Source organism: Homarus americanus, unplaced genomic scaffold, assembly GCF_018991925.1.
Source record: "Homarus americanus isolate GMGI-L3 unplaced genomic scaffold, GMGI_Hamer_2.0 scaffold36734, whole genome shotgun sequence".
Taxonomy (NCBI): Eukaryota; Metazoa; Arthropoda; class Malacostraca; order Decapoda; family Nephropidae; genus Homarus; species Homarus americanus.
The window spans coordinates 4,963,179-4,986,432 of record NW_024733126.1 but is presented as its reverse complement, the minus strand read 5'-3'; the positions used below and the strand labels follow the sequence as shown (position 1 = coordinate 4,986,432).

At 41.2% G+C, this 23,254-nt stretch overlaps 1 protein-coding gene across 1 annotated transcript in view; it reads left to right on the top strand.

The window, feature by feature from the left end:
* The window catches only part of LOC121869277 (thyrostimulin alpha-2 subunit-like), a 126,454-nt gene that overhangs the window by 247 nt on the left and 102,953 nt on the right, over window positions 1–23,254 (top strand). Inside the window, exon 2 of the mRNA XM_042370523.1 lies at window positions 2,164–2,267. Within this exon, the coding sequence (XP_042226457.1) occupies window positions 2,164–2,267 (104 nt within the window). The remainder of the gene's footprint in view (window positions 1–2,163; window positions 2,268–23,254) is intronic.

The following is a 23,254-nucleotide window of genomic DNA, read 5'->3' as shown; positions in this document are numbered from 1 at the left end:
AAGTAATTGTGTGTGTGTGTGTGTGTGTGTGTGTGTGTGTGTGTGTGTGTGTGTGTGTGTGAATAATAATAATGATAATTAACGGTTTATTGAAAAAATTCTGCAGCCCGAAGGCTGAAAATATACATTGGACATAAATGACTTATTACATACATTGGTGGTTTAACAAAAGCCTTCATTAAAGAAAGGTAAAGGAACATACAGTGAACATACAGATTAATGTAGGTGTTGAACAGCAAACTCGTAGTGTAGTAACTCCCTCCCAGATGGTGTTAGGAGGAACTCACGTGGTGTAGTAGTTCCCTCAGATGGTGTTATGAGGGACCTGGCGTGGTGTAGTAATTCCCTCGCAGATGGTGTTATGAGGGACTTCACGTGGTGTAGTAATTCCCTCACAGATGGTGTTATGAGGGACCTCACGTGGTGTAGTAATTACCTCACAGATGGTGTTATGAGGGACCTCACGTGGTGTAGTAATTACCACACAGATGGTGTTATGAGGGGCCTCACGTGGTGTAGTAACTCCCTCACAGATGGTGTTATGAGGGGCCTCACGTGGTGTAGTAATTCCCTCACAGATGGTGTTATGAGGGGCCTGACGTGGTGTAGTAATTCCCTCACAGATGATGTTATGAGGGACTTGACGTGGTGTAGTAATTCCCTCACAGATGGTGTTATATGAGTGAGGTTTGGTCTTAGGCCTTCCTATCGTAGACGGATTAACACATCGCTGGTTGTTGTTGGGTCTCACGGGCCGTTATCACTGGGTACCTGGGACCTCACTGTGTGAAGGTTAACTTGGGTACGACTGTTACTGTTGAGTTGTTCTCACTGACTTAAGCACTGTTCACCACTGTTCACCTCTGTTTAACACTGGTTCCGTTCCTTTCCTAAATGAAATTGTAACTTCTGGCGAGAACTTGTTGATATTCCGGTGGGGAGGAGGGTTCAGGGGAGGGGGTTGGTATGGGCCAACTTAACAGTTGACCTGGCTGCTCCGAGAGGAGCGCCAGGTACGTCTTGACCCTTCGGTGGTCAAGGATGTAGTGTGTGTGTATGTGTATGTCTTCATATGGCAAGAGTCTATCAAGCTATACCGGTTAAACATTACATCACACTCCCTAAGAAACTCTGCCTGCTGTTGTGTAACCAGAGTACCACCCGCTGCCTTGTCGTATTCGTCTTCACCCTCGCTGTTTATTCGGGCGGTAAGATGTGTTGCACTGTGATGTAATTTACAAACACTCGATTTAGCAATAATTATACAGGATGAAGCAGAGAATCACTAAGCGTTGATTATCCTTCGTTCATAATAAGTGACTGTAATTACAGGTGTCAATAATCTAACAATATACCTCCATTAAACTAACTTCTAGTGATTAAATCTGATCAATAGTCCACTGTGTAATTACATACAGGTCAACGCTGAAAGCTAAAGCAAATTCACTTCCTTGTTCCTCGTGCTGAACAGAGGCGGACATAGTGAGTGAGGTCTAAAGTACACATCTCGAGGCAACTCCTTTCAAGCATGCATTTTTTCGATCTAATAGAAAAAAATGTTTGTTTTTATACTGTTTATAAGTGTCTTCTTAAGAGTGTTAATGCTGCGGTCACCCCTGAATAATTACACTAGGTTTTTGGCCACTCAAATGTAATCCCTTCAAACACCGTACAGTACCTCAACATTGTTACCAGGTCTCATTAAAAGAGAATGTAACCTCGAGTACTCATCATCGTGCTCATAAGACTTGAGTATTCGGACACACTCAAGTACACCCTCCACTTAAGTTAAAAAATAAAAGAGAAACATTCTTGACTTTTCTATGTTCACTGAGCGTCCTTCGTATTTTCACAAATTTTTCAGTTGTCTGCTCTCGCCAACTCTGTCAAGAGGTTTATTAATTTATCAAAGTAACATAACCATTCACTGTCTTGTTTGTTGCAGGGTGAGACCATGAAAGTTTATATTTTCTCTCCAAGTACAAGTAATTCCACTAGTTGTGAGGAAATATCACACATGCACTGTACCTGTGAGCGTTGTGTTATTATGTTGTAGAGGTGAGTTGTGATAGTTGACATTTTAGCTCTATATCTATGTTTTAACTCCTTAAGTATCCACACTAATAAACCAATGTATAACCAAGTCTCTGTTGTGTGTTGCAGGAGCGTTGTGATGGTGAAGGTGTGGGTACTGTTGGTGACTTGTCTGGTCGCCTCAGCCACCTCCTTCAAGCACGCCTGGCAGAATCCAGGCTGCCACAAAGTCGGTGAGTACCTCTCTTTCCTCTCTCACTTGGGTTAGTACACGGGGCCTTCACGAAGTGTAGGTTGACAAGAGTCCTTCATCATGTACAGGGAGACAAGTGTTCCTCACTTAAGGTAGGTTGACACAGGATTCAAATCTGAAGTAGACAGATACGAGCTCCTCATCTTGGGTAAATAAACAGACGTCCCCAACTCACCGTCTAAAAACTCGTATATGCAGCGCAGCTACCGGGAAGTTATGGTGAGTGGCGAGGCAGGATCAATCCACATTAACACTATTAAGGACAACCTTCACCCGCCGTGACGCAGTGCTTAGTGGTTGTCCCACCAGATATATTAGCAACAATAATGACAACTTGTGAACGATAATATGAGAAATCTTTAAACACTATAAATTTCCATCAATAACCGATATATTTGGGAAGACTCCCAGAAAACATTTACGCGTTTTCATACGAAAGAAAATATAGTATAATATGCACACCCTGTAGCCAAAGATGACAGCATAATAAACCTCCCCATAACAACAGCCGCCTGATAAAGTTACACACGCGCTAACTTTTCTAAACGAACAAAACCCCAAACTTTGATGTTGGTCGGCAGGTGACAATAATTGTAGTGTTAGTGGTGACGCGTGACGGGGTGCTTTGGTGATGGTGGTGATAATAATATTGGTTACGGTGGTGGTGGTGGTGGTGATAGACGTTGTGGCTGCAGTGGTGATGGTTGTGGTAGGACATAACACCGGCGGTGGCGACGTTAGTATAGGTGTTGGTGATAAGTCACACTCTCTTGGTAGCCCCCTGTAGCCCCCTCTACACAACAATAATTAGGTCGTTAGATTAAAGATAATTTGTAGCGATATATCCCAACTCAATTCGAAATCACCTCAAGAAACACAAATTGATCAATGATTCCCAGCATGGGTTCACAAGTGGACGTTCATGTCTGAAAAATCTAATACCATTCTTTTTCAACTATTTTCAAATCAGTGGATGACGGACGCGATTAAGATGTGGATTACCTCGACTTTAGCAAAGCCTTCGATAGGGTCCCCCACGAATGACTAATATGTAAGTGGAGGCTCATGGAATTGGAGGAGATATTCTAAAAAGGATTAGGGCGTGGTTACAGGGCAAGAAACAGAGTCCGTATTAATGGCACCAAAACCGATTGGATTAACATCACTGGTGGAGTACCCTAAGGCTCAGTACTTGGACCATCACTATTTATAATATACATAAACGAGATATATATAGGCGTAGACAGCAATATATGTAAATTTGCTGACGTCACAAAAATAGGGCGTGTAATTAAATCTGACGAGAACTCCGATAAACTACAGGAAAATCTCAAAAAAAAAAAATTTCGCCTGGTCAGAAAAACGGCAGATGAAATTGAATATAGACAAATGTAAAGTAATTAGTCTAGTAGATGTAAACAGAGAAAACAGTTATCAGATGAACAACGTTGATGGAGAGAAAGTCGACTGTGAGAAAGATTTAGAGGGTAATGATAAGTAGGAATCTTTAACCAAAACAATAATGCGTATTTGCAATTGGGGATCGGTGGTAGAAGCGGTACCGTTCTTGCCTCGAAAAGCGAGATGTCCCGGGTTCGATTCCCGGGCCGGTGGAAGTTGTTTGGATTTACTTAACATAAGAACATAAGAAAATAAGGAGTCTGCAATAGGCCGGTTGGCCTGTGCATGGCAGCTCCTGTCGAGAGTTACTACCACTCTCTATCATCCATGAATCTATCTAGCCTCCTTTTGAAACTTTCCAGAGTTCCCGCACTTACTACAAAGTTGCTAAGCTTCTTCCACTCGTCCACCACCCTATTTGTGAACCAGTTTCTTCCTATCTCCCTCCTAAACCTAAACTTATCCAACTTGAATCCGTTGCTCCGAGTCCTATCCTGCTCGGATATTATAAGAACTTTATCTATATCCCTTTATTGATTCCTTTCACCCACTTAAATACTTCTATCATATCTCCCCGCACTCTTCGTCTTTCTAGGGAATGCAAGTTAAGTTTCTTTAACCTATCCTGATATGGAAGGTTTCTAAGTCTCGGAATCATTTTTGTCATTCTTCGCTGCACCGACTCTAGTGAATTTATATCCATTCTATAATAGGGGCACCAGAACTGAACCGCATAATCGAGGTGCGGCCTGACTAGTGCAAGATATAGTTGCAATAAGACCTCTGCACTCTTGTTAATTACACTTCTAGATATAAAACCCAATACTCTGTTTGCCTTATTTCGAACATTAACGCACTGTTTTCTAGGCCGTAGGTCCGGGCTTACAAGTACCCCTAGGTCTCTTTCACAAGCCGACTTCTCTAGGTTGATGTTGTTAAGGCTGTATACATTATAAGTATTTATTCTTCCAATACTAAGTACGCTGCACTTGCTGGTGTTGAATTTCATTTGCCACTTTTCAGACCACCCCTGCAGTTTATTTAGATCCTCCTGTAATGCATTTGCATCATGCCCCGAATTAATTTGCCGCCCTATCTTGGTGCCATCCGCAAACTTGCTTATGTCACTGCTGATCCCAGTATCTAAATCGTTTATATAGATTATGAACAAGAGTGGGCCTAGTACTGACCCCTGGGGAACCCCACTGGTTACACGGCCCCACTCAGATACTTCCTAGCTCTCATTAGTCCCTGTTCACCTAGCAGTAAAGTAGGTACCTGGTGTAAGTCGAAAGTTGCGAATTCGTATTCAGGGACAAGTTGTTGGAGCTTCCAATAACTTGAGGACATAAACCACTGACTCTTCAGGCTTCTAAGCCCTTAACTCATGAGACATAAAGGTAAGCATGAACTTAGCATGCTTCCCTGTTGGGCGCTGTAAACGCTTCTGCGCTTCACCTTACACAATGATGTAGGGGAGTGCCCCCCCCCCAAAAAAAAAAATGCGTATTTGCTCGAAACAAGGCTAACAAAGTACTTGGGTTCATACAAAGGACTGTTAGTTACAAGACTAGCTAGGTTATTCTAAAACTATATCTTGCGCTTGTGAGACCTCACTTGGATTATGCAGTTCAGTTTTAGTCACCGGACTACAGACTGGATATTGAATCCCTAGAAAGCATACAGATGAGGATGACAAGACTAATCCCGGGCATCGGAACCTTGAGTACAGAGACAGATTAAAGCATCTGAATCTGCAGTCCCTCGAGAGATGTAAAGTGAGAGGCGATATGTGTATAAATGGAATTCAAGGTTAAACAAAGGTGATGTAACAAAGGTACTGTACTTAAATTATCCAACCAGGAGCGAACTCGTGGCAAGGGTTTTAAATTAGACAAATTTAGATTTAGGCGCGAGACAGGTAAACACTGGTTTGGAAATAGAGTAGTGGATGAATGGAACAAGTTACCAAACATCATCATTAACACGAACACGCTGGGTAGTTTCAAATATAAGTTGGGCGGATATATGAGCGATAGGGGTTGGGTGTAAACGGTACTGCTCAGCATGGGCCAAGAGGCCCGCTGCAGTTTCCTCCATTGTTTTTATGTTCTTAACACAAGACCAGAATACTAAGGTTCCATAAACCTATAACGAAATCCCCAACACCCATTATTAAATCCCCACCACCTAAAATCTATAACCACACTTCAAGTAACTATAATCATATCCCCCACACCTGTCATCAAATTCCATATATCTATAACCTCTCTTCAAATACCTGTAATTCACTTCCCCACGTTTGTAATCATATCCCAAACGCCTGGAACCAATACTGTCAACACATGTGAGCACATTGCCACCAACGGTAATCAAATAATCAACACCTGGAAGGATATACCAAACACTCGTGACCTACTGTCCCTGCCTCCCTCATCACTTTCACATGAGCTACTCCAAGATTCTGAGCTGACGTCTGGCGAAGGGTCATGCTGTTTACTAAACCAATGAGGGCATGTGGATGTGGGCTACCTGCCTCACACATACTGTTATGGAAACGATTTTAAAGTGTCTCTACTGCTACGAGAACTTGTCTGTAACCTCCCACTGTTATCACGAGTTTCGACGTGTTTTTGTTAAGATGAAGTTTGTTAATAGTTCCATTGCTATGAAACATTCTAAAATGTTTTCGTTATTATGATGAAGTTTCTAAATAGTTTTCCTTGTTATGATGCGTCCCTAGTTGTTTCTGTTGCTATGGGAACGTTTCAGAGCGCTCCTATTGTTGTGAAATTATAAACGTTAAATTGTTCTAATTTTTTTTAAACGCCTTTAGTGTTAGGAAAACGTTTCTAAGACTTCCACTGCTACAGGTTGAGGTTAACACGGCAGAAGGTAACTTGGTCGTGGGGCGGACATAAACCCTAAACATTAAAAAAAAACAATGTCGATGAATTTTCCTGAACATCTCCGACGTAAAGGCCACTTTTACTTCAAGTACAAAAGTGTCTGACCTTTTCACTTTATTCGTTTTTATTTTAGTTTTTTAATTTTGTCCTTATTAGGGGGTAAATTAAACAGTAAATCAGGAAATTGGAAATTTTTAAAACGAAGAACTCATAAACGGGGTCTCAAGGAACCGCTGTTACTATATTTGCTGACTGAGGCAGCAGAGATCCCTGACTAATAATTTGTACCAAATGGGTACCAATAAACACTATTATTATTATTATTATTACAGGCAAAGAATTTACATAAGTAATAAAGTATAATTACTCTTAATGCTACTAATGTTATCATAATTATTCGCATTACCGTACTACTATTGATATTATTATTAGTATAATTATCATTTTCATTGCCACTGTCATCATCATCATCATCATCATCATCATTGCAATTAGAATATTATGATTATTCACCATCATCATTACTAGCACTCTGCTCTCCATTATCCTTAACACTCACCACTGTAAGCGAGGCCTGAAATACCAAGTTAGTGCCTTAACACCTAACATATCGTGTGTCTATTATCATTACATTACTACAGTACAAACAGGGCATCACGACAGAGACCGTCCCTTGGGGGCATAAATAAAGGAGAGAGGCATGAATAAGGAAGAGAGGCACAGTAAAGGGAAGTGAATATAGAAAGGAACAGAGAGAGAGAGAGAGAGAGAGAGAGAGAGAGAGAGAGAGAGAGAGAGAGTAAAAACAAGGTAATTTCCTATTTACTCCTGTGTTGGGTTTCCATTTCCCTTTTCTTACATTCTCTACACATCAATTCGTGTCCAGATAATTGTTGTTTTTTCCTCTTCCCATGTTTATCATTGATTTCTGTCCCCCTTTTCATCAAATGTCTCTTCATTTTCCCTTGGTTTGGCTTTTCTAATTATCTAAGGTCTTTACATTTATTCTTGAGGTTTCTTATTCTCTCCTTTCCTCCTCATACTTTCTATTTTACTTGTTCCATTTGTTTTTATCTTCAATCAATTACTTTCATTCTGTTTCTTTTTCCTTCTTCCATTAACTCCATCTCCCATGTTTATCATAATATTCTAATTTACTTATCGATCATTCCCTCGTCTCTTTCCTATTCCTCTCCCTGTCTCTCTAAATATAACTTTCCTCTACTTTCTCACACTTTCAAATCATCGCAACATCTACGTTTATTGCCTTTTCCCTTCCTTCCTTTTACTTCTACTTTCTGTCTCTCAACTCCTCGTAATATTGCCGTTTTTCCCGTCATTCTTTTTCCACATTTTATCCTTTTTCCTTCTCCGTCTCTTCCTTTTATTCTCTCGTATCTATGCACTTCGTTATTTTTGTATTTTGTATTTTCACTACGATCTGAAGTCCTTTTAATAATTTCACTCTTCCTTTCTCTCCTCGCCATGCCTTTCCTCCATTTACTCCGGCTCCCATATCATCACATTATTTCAGTTTTACTTTTTCTCCTTTTTTTTATCTCTACTCTATTTTCTGTCTGTCTGTCTGTCTGTCTGTCTGTCTGTCTCTTCTCTATTTGTTTCAACTATCTCATCCTCTTTATACCTCTACTTTTCCTTTCTCTCCCTATTTCATATCCGTTACTTTCTCGATCTTCTTCCTCAAAATTTATTTAATCCTTTCACTCCTCCCCTTCCCTGCCCCTCTAATAGGTCCATCAACTCTAATCATCTAATTATTTTCGCGTCGCTCGCCTCTTGTAAGCCGCAACACATTACATTACCACCGTCTGTGTTATAACAATAGACTCAGAGGGAAGGTATTGCAAAGCGCCAATGAACCAAATTGCAATATCATGGCCTTGCAAATTTGTGCAATATACGTCATGGTAATAGGTTTAACGCACCAGATGAAGAGGGGGAGAAGTTTATCAGTAAGATCAGTGTACAAGGTCTTCCAGAGAGACCTGTTGGATAGAGCTTACCTTTCGCAATTAGAGATTAACACCTGGGTAGAGCCCAACACGTTATATGAGTTACTGCCATGTGTATAAAAATATGGTATTGCACTTCATTCATCAGCCTAATGGACTTACTATTAAGCCTAACATTAGATAAGCCAAGCCTTCCCCCCTTCCCTCCCCCGCCAAAATAAGTACTTTTCACAAAAAAACAACAAATTTAAATAAACAAAATAAATGGTTCCTTATAAACGTGTAGAACTAGTTAATAAAACAGTAAATTAATCCAACATATGAGAGAAAAGACAAATAATTTGAGAGAAAAAATATCCCAACATTGACGCCAGACACAAATAAAATCTATATGGGAGCAAGGCAGAGAGGCCTGATATTTTTCCGCCTCACCGATCAGCTGTTTTTGTTTACACTTGGGCGAGTCAGCTGTTCCGGCCGTGAGCCCAGCGGAGCGTACAGGTAGACCTGTCGACGCTGCTCCTTTGTTTGCTACAGACGGTCTTTGATGGCGATCTTCTACTGTTTTGACAAGAGACAAGAGGCGCAAGAGGATCAAACACTAACCTCATACTGGATTTGCTCATCAAGGTGGAGCTGGATATGTGTTGGATATTTGTTCTTATTAACTCTTGTTGTATCTAATTTTATAACCCATTCCAGCAAAATTTCTTTATATTGATTCCGGTCGTTTAAGGTACTACATCTACCAGGCTTTGGATCATCTTTATTTTCTCTCTCTCTCTCTCTCTCTCTCTCTCTCTCTCTCTCTCTCTCTCTCTCTCTCCATTTTCCTTTCCAAGTCAGAAAGTGAAAATAAATCCTGTCAACACTTTACAACACCAAAAAAGTTATACTGTATCTATGTAAGAATCTTTATAAAAATATTTCCCCTTTATCATCTACAGGGACTTATACCTCATCTTATTCTTTATCATATGAATCTATTGCTTCTCCCTCTTCTACTCTTTCTTCTTCCTCCTTTTCGTAATGTCCTTCATAGTTATTCTTTTTATTCTAATTTATTTCTACTTCTTCCCTTTTACTTTCTTCCTCCTTCTCCTCACAAATCCCACATTTTTCATCTTATACTTCTTTGCAAAAACGCCGTCGCCATCGCCATCACCACCACCATCACTACTACCACCACCATCACTACCACCAACACCATCACTACCACCAACACCATCACTACCACCAACACCATCACTACCATCAACACCATCACTACTATCACCACCACCACCATTACCACCCCCATCACCACCATCACCAACATAACCACCACTACCACAACCATCACTACCACTACCATCACCATTACTACACCCATCACCAACATAACCACCACTACCACCACCATCACTACCACCATCACTACCATCATTACCATCACTAACTCCATCACTACAACCAACACAAATAACAACTACTACCACCACCATCACAATTACTAACACCACCCCCATCACCGCCAAAACAAACCACTACCACCATTACCACCACCTCTTCAACCACCACTACCACCATCACCACCGGTAGTGGGTTGACCAAAGACAGCCCACCACCTTAACGAGCTCACTCACCAGCCCTCAGAGGGTCGAGGAGGGGCCACTCGAATCAAATTTTTGTGGTCGGGTTTTTCTGGGTCTTGCGTTTTGAAGTTGAAAAAAATTTTGCGAAAATTTACCTTATTGAAGTCTGGCCGCCAATTTAACTAGTTGTGGAATATGTCCGGCATAAACTTGTGTGTGTGTGTGTGTGTGTGTGTGTAAAGAGACAAAGAATCAATCATCCGATAAAGAGAAATTTGAAGAAGGAAGACACGAGGATAAAGTGATTGAAAATAAGTAAAGATTGGGAGGAGAAAACCTAAAGTGAAGGGAAATACCAGACATTAGGAAACAGATGATAAGAGGGAAAAGGAAAACAAAGACCAAAGATGCAAAAAGATAAATGAAAATTAATAAAAGGTAAGTAGAATGGCGGAAGAAATGAAGAAAATAAAAGATAAAAGGAAGAAGTAAAAACAAAATATTACAAGAAAAAACGAAGAAAAATAAGGAACACGAGAAACACGAAAAAGAAAAAGAAATCATAAAAGAAAATATGAAAAATAGAGTAAATAGCAAAAACAATAATGAGACGATAGATATAAAATAAGACAAATAATTATATAGTAAAAAGCGATGACTTCTGGAGGGCATCCGTTACCCGCCTCCCCTCCCGTCCCTCTCCACCACAATAAGGTTACGTCTCTTGCCTCTTTTCCTTCCCCTCTTCTGTTCTCCTCTTTGTTTCCCTCCCCACTTCCATCCTCCCCACTTCCACCCTCCCCACTTCCACCCTCCCCCCCCATCTTCGAATCCTCATCAATTTCACCCTCCTCTCTCTCCCACTTCCACCCTCCCTTCCCACCATCCCTTCCACCCTCCCCATCTTCCACCTCCCCTCCTCCCACCCTCCCCTTCCACCCTCCCACTTCCACCCTCCCACTTCCACCCTCCTTCCCTTCCATCCTCCCTTCCCACCCTCCCCTTTCACCCTTCCCACTTCCACGCTCCCCACTTCCATCCTCCCCATCTTCCACCCTCCCCCTCTTCCACCCTCCACTTCCTCCCCCATCCTCCCCACCACCCTCCCGCTCCTCCTCTTCTCCCCACTTCCACCCACTTCCACCCTCCCCACTCCCCACCCACCCCTCCCCCCTCCCACCCTCCCTCTTCCCACCCTCCCCACCTTTCCACCCTCCCCTCTTCTACCCCTCCCACTTCCACCCTCCCCACTTCCACCCTCACCCCTTCCATCCTCCCCCTTCCACCCCTCTTCCCCCTCCCCTCTTCCACCGTCCTACTTCCATCCTCCCCAATTCCACCTCTCCTCTTCTTTCCTCCCCCTTCCACCCTCCCCATCTTCCCACCCCTCTTCTACCCCTTCCACCCCCCTCCCCCCACCCTCCCCCTTCCACCTCCCCCTTCCACCCTCCCCTCTTCCCACCCTCCCCTCTTCCCCTCCACTCCCCCCTCTCACCCTACCCTCTTTCACCTCCCATCTTCCACCTCTCCTCTTCCACACTCTCCTCTCCCACCCTCTCCTCTTCCACCCTCTCTTCTCCACCCTCTCCACTTCCCCTTCCTTTCTCCACCCTCCTCACTTCCAGCCTCCCGTCTTCCACCCTCCCCATTTCCACCCTCCCCTCTTCCATCCTCCCCACTTCCACCCTCCCCACTTCCAGCCCTCCCCTCTTCCACCCTCCCCTCTTCCACCCTCCCCCTCTTCCATCCTCTCTTTCTCCACCTCCCCTCTTCCACCCTCTCTTCCTCTACCCTCCCCTCTCTTCCCTTCCCTCTCCTGTCGTCCCATATTCCACCTCCAACCACTAGCACATTTGCCTTCGTTACAGCACGTGGAAGTTGATTAGTTTCTGGCTGTCAAGTGAGTCGTGACGCCCCATGGTCATATTCACAGCCTTTTTTCCTCCTCCCAGATTCTAAATAATGGAATTTTGTTCACACCATCTATCTTATTATCGCCACCTCCTCTTCCATATACCTCCCTCCCACATAAACAACACCAACCCATCCCTCTCCCCACATCCCACCACCCATCTCCCCACATCAACAACACCACCCATCTCTCTCCCCACATCAACAACACACCCTTCCCTCTCCCCACATCAACAACACCCACCCATCCCTCTCCCCACATTAACAACACCCACCCATCCCTCTCCCCACATTAACAAAACCCACCCATCCCTCTCCCCCACATTAACAACACCCACCCATCCCTCTCCCTCTTCCCATCATCACCTCACCCGGCCTTATCCCTCTGATTATAATCCACTTTCTCCCAACACGTGAATTTATGACCAAACTTGGTTGAGTCGCTCCCCTGAGGCCGGAGAATTGAATATCTATCTCCATGTCACGGGGCTGTCGCGGCTTATCCTGGTGATGTGAGGAGCAGGGAGGAATTGTGTGGTTAATGGGAGTGTGAGGACAGTAGTGGTGGTAGTGGTTTGTGTGGCAGGTGGTGAGGAAGGTGAGGTGTATTTTAATGGGTTTGTTTTAGATATGTCTTCCCTTCGTCCTGTTTGTCTCGTGTGTGTGTGTGTGTGCATAAGAAAGAATAGTACACACACACACACACACACAGTCATGAGGACACTCAACCAACACCCACATGCGCTGTTGGCTGACGAGCACTGACTTTTACCCAAATGTCACGGTCGTTTCTCTCACCAAACAAAACAAAAAGATCCACAACAACAAAACTGAAACAGTTTAGAAAATATAGTTCCAACAATTTCCAAATATCAAAAAAATAGTACGAATTTTTATTAATAGCTCAGAAATAGGGCGAAACCTGTAAGTCACTTTTCATATTAAGGTGATGTGCAAATGATATTAAGGTGATGTGCAAATGGTGTTAAAGTGATGTGTAAATGATGTTAAGGTAATGCGTAAATGATGTTAAGGTGATGTGTAAATGATGTTAAGGTTATGTGCTAATCATTTTAAGGTGATGTGTAAATGATGTTAAGGTGATGTGTAAATGATGTTAAGGTGATGTGTAAATGATGTTAAGGTGATGTGTAAATGATGTTAAAGCGATGCGTAAAGAATATTCATGCCCTTTCTCATACCGTAATATATCGTCCAATTTCTGATAAAACTCATTGGATTACATGACGAACTTGACCTATCCTGAACTTAACATAAGGATTAAACTCCTGTCATAATGTAATGGACTAACATATGAAGACCTGCCCCAGTATATTGGCTCAGATAAAACCATTCTTAGACTCTGGCTTGACTAGCAACAGGTCGACTATTTATGACACGCAGCTTTAGAGTTGGGGACGAGTTCTTCTGCAGTTTGCTGAGCTCTCACTCCCAGGACCCCTCTTGTGCACTAATACCAGAATCGTGATAATAGTTAATACAAGGGGAAGCAGGAGGAGGTGATGAGGAAGATGAAGTGGTGGGGGAGAGGAAGTGGTGGGGCAGACGAAGTAGTGGGGGAGACGAAGTAGTGGGGGAGACGAAGTGGTGGGGGAGACGAAGTGGTGATGGTGGAGAGAGGACGTGGTGAGGAGGAGAGAGGAAGTGGTGGAGAGGAGAGAGGAAGTGGTGGAGAGGAGAGTGGAAGTGGTTGTGGGGAGGAGAGAGGGAGTGTTGGGGAGGAGGCTTAGGGTGTGTTGGGTCGAACTCTGATCCGTGTAGGAAGTGTAACATCAACAACAACAAATGACCAAATAAATAATGCAATAAATGAATAAAAACATAATAAATTCTTATAAAGAGGAAAAATAAAATCACTAAAACAAGTCATCGATTTTTAGCCACTATCGGATCGAGATTAAGTTCTACCCAGAGGTGAAAGATGCAAGTTGTCTATTGAATAATACCAGAAAACTTATGGCTTCTAACTTGATCATATTCATCTATATAAATCAAATTATCAAGTGATCCGAAAACGTTATTCTCATATCACGTGATTCTGAAACGTTACTCCATCTGTCACGTGACTCCGAAATGTTTCTCTTGTTTGTCATGTCACGTGACTACACAAACTTACTCTCATATGTCACGTGACTCAACGCTACTTTCACCCGTTGTTCACGCGACCTCATGCCACCTTCCCATCGCGTGACCCCAACAAATCCCCGTCCAGCGGAGCATGACCACAAGGGCGAGAGGAGGAGCGACAAGGTAAACACTAACTACAGCCTGCACGGAAAATATCCCTCTCACACACGTACCACATATTAACCGGATCATCTCTCAAACATTTCCCTATCTTCAAGACATTTCAACGCCTCCACGCCGTGTTTTCTGCCGTGTGATACCTTGTACACGAGTGTCCTTAACGCCCCCCCCCCCACACGACGACCTTGTCATGTTCTAACACCCCCCACATGACCAGCCTGCCATATCCTAAACGCCTCCTCCCACGTTAACGCCCATACACGTGTCTTTCTGTTTATCAATATCTGCCAACAACTGATGGCTCTGTCAGTCTTGAGCCAGACCGAGTGTTTCATGGAAGGGGTGAGAGGAGGGGAGGGAAGGGCTCCGTACAGTTAGTGGTAAACATTTGGTATATATTCGTGGGGGGGGGGGAGGGATCATGGGATATAGAGAGATAAGAGATGGATATACCAAACAGGGAAGTGTTGACGCTTTCAGATATGAGAGGTTCACGGGTGAGGAGGCTCACTGTGGTATGGTAAAGGACATGGTGCTGAGTGTTAACCATGTAATATATACTGTATGTTAGACTCAAGGAACGAAAAACGATTACAAAGCGTTGTGGACGTTTTCAAAATAATGAGAAAGCGAAATTTTGCGCCGTGGGTTTTTCCCAACAGCCAAAACTCGTTTTGGGCGGTCAAGAAACTCCTCTAACCTAACCTAACCTAACTTAACCTAAAGTAATTCACCCCCCCAAATAGTGTAAGGGTGGTAATCTTTAGATGAAATAAGGTGATCCGTTCGCATTGTATTTGAGGACCTGTGTGACACCGTGCCATTCAACATCACACGGTTTACTACGCCTGACTTTTATGAATGAGAGGCATCAGCTGTTGTTGACCCCCCATGACGTCACGACCCTTAATCACCCATCACGTGTCATGCAGCTCACGGCAGAGTAAACAACAGTGACAGGTTGTGTTTAATGTGGAGAAGTGTTATTGTTATTATTATTATTATTATTATTATTATTATTATTATTTTTATTATTATTATTATTTCGTGGGGAACTGGGAAGCGGAAGAACTTAGGCTGTGGGGAGCAGGCAAGTATTCAGTGTGTGGGGGAGAGGAAGTATTTACTGTGTGGGGGCAGGGAGGTATTTAGTGTGGGGAGGAATGGGAGGAACTTTACCAATCTTTGTTGTCTAAAAGACAGCCTAATTTTCAATATTTTCACCACACTAGTTTGTACTATAATGGTTTATGTAATACTTTGTTGACTGTAGTTCGTGATACCCAATGTTCAAAGTACCCAATTATCAGATAGAAACCGTAATCACACACACACACACACACACACACACACACACACACAAACACACACACACATTTATTCATACTGTTATGGGTGACGTAATAATTATATGTTGATTGTTCTCCTGGTATCCAATGGAATAAATACCCAATTATCAGCAACAAACCATAAACTAGCGTCATTATCACATACACACGCCTACACACACACACACAAACACACACACACACACACACACACACACGCCTACACACACACACACACACACACACACACACACACACACACACACACACACACACACACACACACACACACGTCTGTAGTCTAATTAGTTATGCAATACACATCGTTTATTGTGCTCAAGAGATCCAATCGCATAAGTACCCAATTCTCAGATATAAATAATTATCACAAGTATAAAAATTTCCCATTACTAAAGCATCGCCCCTTCAGTATGTATACCTTCACAAACACACTAATTACTCTGCTTTATTACCTTGAAGTTATAATATTATTTCCAGGTTCATTGTTTCCCTCAACTGGTAATGAGAGTAACACTGACGGTAGAATCTTAAGTGACACTATTTTTTCCTTATCATCTTTGGATATCGTGTTTATCAAGCCAGTTAAATACGTCTTTGGATGTATATGTAAAGGAGAGGTTAGGTTAGGTTAGGTAAATTCAAGATCTGTTTCCCCTGTTAGATTTGGGTAGATCTAACTTGGATAGGCTCGGTCAGATCAGGTTAGGCTATGTTAGGTCAGGTAAGATCAAGTTTGGCTAGGTTAGCTCAGATTAGATCAGGCTAGGCTAGGTTAGGTCAGGTTAGATCAGGCTAGGCTAGGTTAGGTCGGGTTAGATCAGGCTAGGCTAGGTTAGGTTAGGTCAGGTTAGATCAGGCTAGGGTACGATAGATCAGGCTAGGGTCGGTTAGTCCAGGCTTGGCTCGGTTAGGTTAGGTCAGGCTAGGTTAGATCAGGCTAGGTAGGTGAGATCAGGCTAGATTAGGTTAGGTCAGTCTAGGCTAGAAGTCAGGTATATTCTACGTCTATTTCCCAGTTACAGTATGAACAGATAACGACGACACGACCCGAGGCAATTAGACCATGACGTCACGAACACAGTTGATCAGTATCTTAACAGCCATCCAGCCTTTACAGAAGACTTTGCGTGCAGCAGATGTTGAGATAAAAGTAGCGGGACCTTAATGGTGTTGGCCACACTCGTAAACCTTTTATCTAAATCCTTTGACGTCAATAATGAGTGATCTTTTTGGCCATTATACCTGTGGGGAAGTTGTGGGTCTGGATCCTCAAAGAAACAGGAGAAAAAAGAAGGAAGGAAGATAAAGAAGGAAGGAAAGAAAGATGAAAAGAAAGAAAGAAGGAAAGAAAGAAAGAAAGAAAGAAAGAAAGAAGCAGAGAAGAGAAAAAAAGAAAAGAAATAGAAAAAGAAAACTAAGTAAAATAAAATAAAATAAAAGACAAATGAAGAGTACTGATCTCAACGAGTGTCACGTTGACTTTTTCTCTTACCTGAAATGTAAAAAAAAATCAAATCAAATCATGCAAAACCATCACCACCACCACCACAACAACAACAACACAACCACAACCACTACCACAACGACACAACTACCACCACAACAACAACAACACAACCACTACAACACAACCACCACCACAATAACACCAGCACCATCACAACCACCACCACAACTTTACCACCACAACCACCACCACAATAACACCAACACCACCACAACCACCACCACAACATTACCACCAACAAAACAACAACAACACCACAATATAGAAAATAGTTTCGGCATTTGCACTGAAACTCAACCATAAATAAGTCACACTCTTCCTGAACCCCCCCCCCCCTCAAATAAAATAATACTCGTAAGCATTACCCTGGGAACCCATTGGGAGATCCGTACACGAATTTATCCAAAATAACCATGAAAATTATAATATTCCACACTAGTAAATATTAGATTTTTCTTAAGGATCTATACGTCGTCTTGAGAGCTGATCTTCAAGTCTTTTTTTTTCCGATATTTATTTCAAACTCGGTGACCAGAAGTCGAGAGAGCTTGGTATTGAGACTCGAAACTCACTCGGGTTTATTTACAGCCTTCGAGTCCTGGTGTTGAGTACCTCGTCACTAACTCCTTCCTGCCCGTCAGAAACTTATCCGATTTATTCATTTTTTTACCTCCTTTAATTTTTTTCCAGAGATTGTACACGCTCATTGGTTATCTTTTAACACGTATGAAAAAATAAATACCGAATTTGATACCGGGTATATCACCAGTTAATGTGTATGGGGTGATATATGCTATTATTTATATTATTAGTATTAATTATCAATATCAGTAGTAGTAGTATCATTCTGAGCATTTTCAATACTATTACTATTAGTAGTAGTAATAGTAATAGTAGTATAATTAACATTAGTATCAGTATTACTATTACAACCAACTAGAAAAGGCACAGGATATAAACCGAGCCTTCGAAGCCTTCAACACCTCGAAATATTAACTAACAGTACTAGTAGTGTATGAAACATTACGCTGAAAATCAAGAACCATAAAACTGACAACAGCAAGTAATATTAACTCACAAGGCAATACAAGAGTAAATTTACAATGCGATTTGCTTATGAAGGAAAGGAAACATCTCAGTAACGTTTGAGACAAATGGAAATAAATGTTCAATTAACAGGTGGTGCGTTCTGTCATTGTACTTGAGGTTAAGTCATTGTACTAGAGGTTAAGTCATAGGACTAGAGGTTAATTCATTGTACTAGAGGTTAAGTCATAGTACTAGAGGTTAAGTCATTGTACTAGAGGTTAAGTCATTGTACTAGAGGTTAAGTCATCGTGCTAGAGGTTAAGTCATCGTACTAGAGGTTAATTCATTGTACTTGAGGTTAAGTCAATGTACTAGAGGTTAAGTCATCGTGCTAGAGGTTAAGTCATCGTACTAGAGGTTAAGTCAATGTACTAGAGGTTAAGTCATAGTGCTAGAGGTTAAGTCATCGTGCTAGAGGTTACGTCATCGTACTGGAGAGGTTAAGTCGCCGTGCTAGAGGTTAAGTCACATTACTAGAGGTTAAGTCATTGTACTAGAGGTTAAGTCATCGTACTAGAGAGGTTAAGTCACCGTACTAGAGGTTAAGTCACATTACTAGAGGTTAAGTCATTGTACTAGAGGTTAAGTCATCGTGCTAGAGGTTTAAATCATCGTGCTACAGAGGTTAAGTCATCGTACTAGAGGTTAAGTCATCGTACTAGAGGTTAAGTCATCGTACTAGAGGTTAAGTCATCGTACTAGAGGTTAAGTCATCGTACTAGAGGTTAAAGTCATCGTACTAGAGGTTAAGTCATCGTACTATTTAGGTTTCAGTTTGCTTTGTACTGAAAGGCTTAAGGCTATTGTACTGAAGGGCTTAAGGTCATAACAGTTATAATACGCTACAATACTGTTCTAGCTGTATTAATTCAACACATTTAAGGGAAACTTGAATTAATTTCAGCTTCAGAGTTCCCAGCTGACAGAACAACCTCAACTATCTTCTTCTATAATTTTATACGATTAGGATAATTAATTGCTGCATTAATTAAAGTTTTAGATGACCTGCGGGCATAAAAACTTCTTATCTCCGAAGGTTTCCTGGATTAACTGTGATAAGCCTCGTGATGTCAGCTGACCGTACCATCACCATTGGATGATAAGGTAAGAAATGTCAGTGAAATGTCCATTTACCATTTACTAGTGACGTGAGCGACATCAGCGAAACGTTGACTTGCTATTGGCTGATGATGTACACCCACTAAAAAATTATTCGGCACCCGTGTCATATTGAATCACGCCGTAAGGGTGCCGAATAATTTTTAGTGGGTGTACATGATACTTGTACACACACACATGTATACATGCATGATGCATACATGTACACCCACTAAAAATTATTCGGCACCCTTACGGAGTGATACAATATGACACGGGTGCCGAATAATTTTTTGGTGTGTGTATATGATGTCAGCAAATGACAACATCACTATTGGTTAATAATTCAGTGATGTCAACTGACGTATTATCACGACAGGCCGACGACGAAATGACGTCAGCAAATCCCAGTGATACTACTGGCAGGTGATTTAATGATGTCAGTGGCCTATGGACATGACGAACTCGTGGTCGTATAAAAGACCTCCTAGCCTGGTGGTCACGCGGCACGTGCGGCTGTTGTTAAGATTATTATAAATTCTTATTCTAAAAACTTTGGTGCACCAGACTTGGCGATCGCCCCTGATTGCAGATATTGATTTATATTAGCACAAACCTGTGAGACATGTGGAAGCGGTATTCACGAATCGGACAGTGTGAAAACGAATGTTTGGCTGATATTATTAAATAATTCATAGATGTAGTAAACAGCAAGACAACATGATTTGGTAAAACTGTAAAGGCAGCACAGAGTTGGCAGAAGAGGGCCAATAAATTCAATGTTAAAACTGATTGTGGAAAAAAATCACGACAAGTAGCCTATGGAAGCTCTGGGAAAATCTTAACTGCAAGTTGCTGTTATTGATACCACTGTAACTAGTGACCTAAAATTTTGAGCAGTCATATTATCTAATTCTAAGTGAAGTGATAAATTAAGAAGGTGTACTACTAAACCATTTAACTAAGTCAGTGCATTGAATCTAACTATGTGGAGGAATATTATTAATTGTTTTATTTTGGTGACCTGAGAATTATTTACTGGTCCCTACCTAAGTGAAGCTTCTTATAGGGGTTTGATGTTCAGAAATTATTTTCTCCGTGACCGTGACTGGTGTGTCTGGGATTGTGGTTAAATAAATAGTCACAAATAAATTTCTAAAGACATCTGTTGTACAATACATATGTATACAAAAAATAAGCCACATGGGTCTTATCCTGAGTCCCATAAGACTCTTAACCCCCCGCAAAAACATACACACACACACTGAACACCAGGTACGTATTATATGACACAATAAAACACCCAAATATCACACAGATAATACCAAGGAAAGGATTTTCAGCTCTACTATCAAACAATCACAACTCACTTTACCCCGTACTGACGAGCAATAAGCGAACCCACATCAAATAAATAAATAAATAAATAAACGTACACTTCTGAATGTTATCATCAATGAGGATCGTACAAGAACACACTTACCTAGAAACTTCACCTTACTTACTTGTCTTATGAGCAACAAGGAACCAATCGTAACTTATTAGACAACTGGCCCATAAGCCTGATTTTGTTAAGAGTTAATTAACTCTGTAAGCACAACAGCATCCACAACACCAGAGAAAGCGCATAGCAACAATAGATATACTGCCAGTACTACACTCCCATGAGTCAGTGTAACGGTACACACACAACATTAAATTTCACATTATTACGTCAGTGTTAGGTGTGTGTGTGCTGAGCTAATTAATGTGCAGTTGAAGATAGACCAATCTTTAGTCCGACACTTAGATGTAAAAGGTTATATACCAACTAGGTAATATCTCATGAATTCATTTAAGTAACTTATGTGTAGTAGCAAAATATCTCTTAAATGAGTTTATTTAATACTGTGATCAGGAAGCAACCATAACTACAGACTTAGTTAGGCCTACTCATTAAACGGAGTTCACTTAATCACTATTAACACAATTACAATTCAGACATTAATTCCACTAAAATGTTCAATGGCACAATTACTTTGTGGAAATACAGACTCGAGTAGTCAATTGGTAGTACAGTCACACTCAAGTTATTATTTTTTAACATTTCAGTTAATTCAAATAAAATGTTCAACAATTTAAGTTTGAACTATCAAAGTATAAGAAAGTCACTTGATTATGAATATAATAAATTTCCTAGTTCAGTAAATGTAGTTCACTCAATGGGATTCACCTACACAGTAAATTTTTCCTTAAGTGATTCCATTAATTTCCTTTTTGCAAATCATTAGACTCTCTCTCTCTCTCTCTCTCTCTCTCTCTCTCTCAAATCACTTGATGCAACAAATTTCAACTTTTTCCTGAAACACCTACAGGAAGCATTCCCTCGTAACCGGCTACTGATTACTCTCATTACAAGAGTTTGGAAATATTGTTATACTAGTCTGGGTTCTTAAAATATTGTAAACTTTATAATAACTGGCATTCATACTCGAGCTGAGTTTCAACAATATACCAACAAATCTGGCGGGAAAATGGCAAGGGTTTATCCTTCTAGTATTTAAAGTAAGAATTGTCTGAATCCCAGGTGCTCCTGAGCGCCATTATAGGTGTCAAGGTTTTAATAGTACGGTCGTCAGTGTTTGTATTACGGACAGGAGAATGTTGCAAAGCTGGGCCACCGGTAAAATTGGGTCATTGAATTGAACACATTAACAGCGAGATCGGGATTCGGTAAACATATTAAACTGCTTTTATACAAATAAGATTATAAACTCGTTGGTTCCCTGGACAACAGTGTTTCACGCTGGCATATACTGTACTGCCCTAGGCTCATGATGTGTAAGAGTACAATACATGTCCGTCACCGTACTCAAGCCATCAACGAATTCAATATTATTATTCAGAATTCTTAAAAAGGATATCGCTGCTCTCATGTTTACATCACCATTAACATCGACCGTGTAACCTTATAGGCGAAAGCTTTGGCGAGAAATTGTCCCCCTTTGCCAAGTCAGCTGCTTGTTGTGTCGGGAAATTGTTCCCTCGGGCACAGCTGCTAAAATAAACAAAGGAAGTTTATTCTGTCAGAATGTGTTCTTCAACATGTAAGAGATTCCGAGTCTTGCAGGAGGCTGCTGTGGCGCTACAAACCTTGTCCTGACCAAAGGCAAATAAGAAGTAAACGAAATAATCAGTAGCAGATAAATAGTAATTTCGAAGCATCCAGTTTCACAAAATGAGTTTGAAAGAGTTTAAATTTTATTGCCATCGCAAAATATGGCGTAAAAAATATATCGACCAATCAATATTAACATCCAGGTTCTCACATCGAGATCTCTATGATATTGTTTTAGCCTTTTCTTGAAGATCATATATATACCCTTGAAGATCTTAGAAACTTCCATACCAGAGCACGCTAAACCATGGCCTTCCGATATCACACTACAAATCACGAGTGAGAAAGATTTTGACTCTGATACGTTGTTCAAAAACTGTCCATATTGTGTATAAAGAACTGTAAAGAGTTTTCACAGCATTCTATCCGAAGGGAAGAAATTTAGCTAGAATGAAGCAGGTGACAAAAAAGCGTCAATACGACAAGGACGGTACTGCATTTCATTTTGCTGTTGCTGGCATCACACAGATAAAAGTCCCTCTCAAGAGGTCCCTAAGTAGCTACAAGACGAAAGTTAAAAAAACAAAACAATCTCGAGGTATTTTGTCATTATTTTTCCCGTAAGCCCCACTATGACACGATAATTAATCCGTACCTGAAAGGAAAAAAAGGAAAATAACACTCAAGGTAATTAGCCCTAACTTTTTGTTCGATCAAAGTCTAATTTGAGATATGGAAGACCTAATTATTATCTGCACTCAGGTACACTTTAATTACCTAATTATACGCGG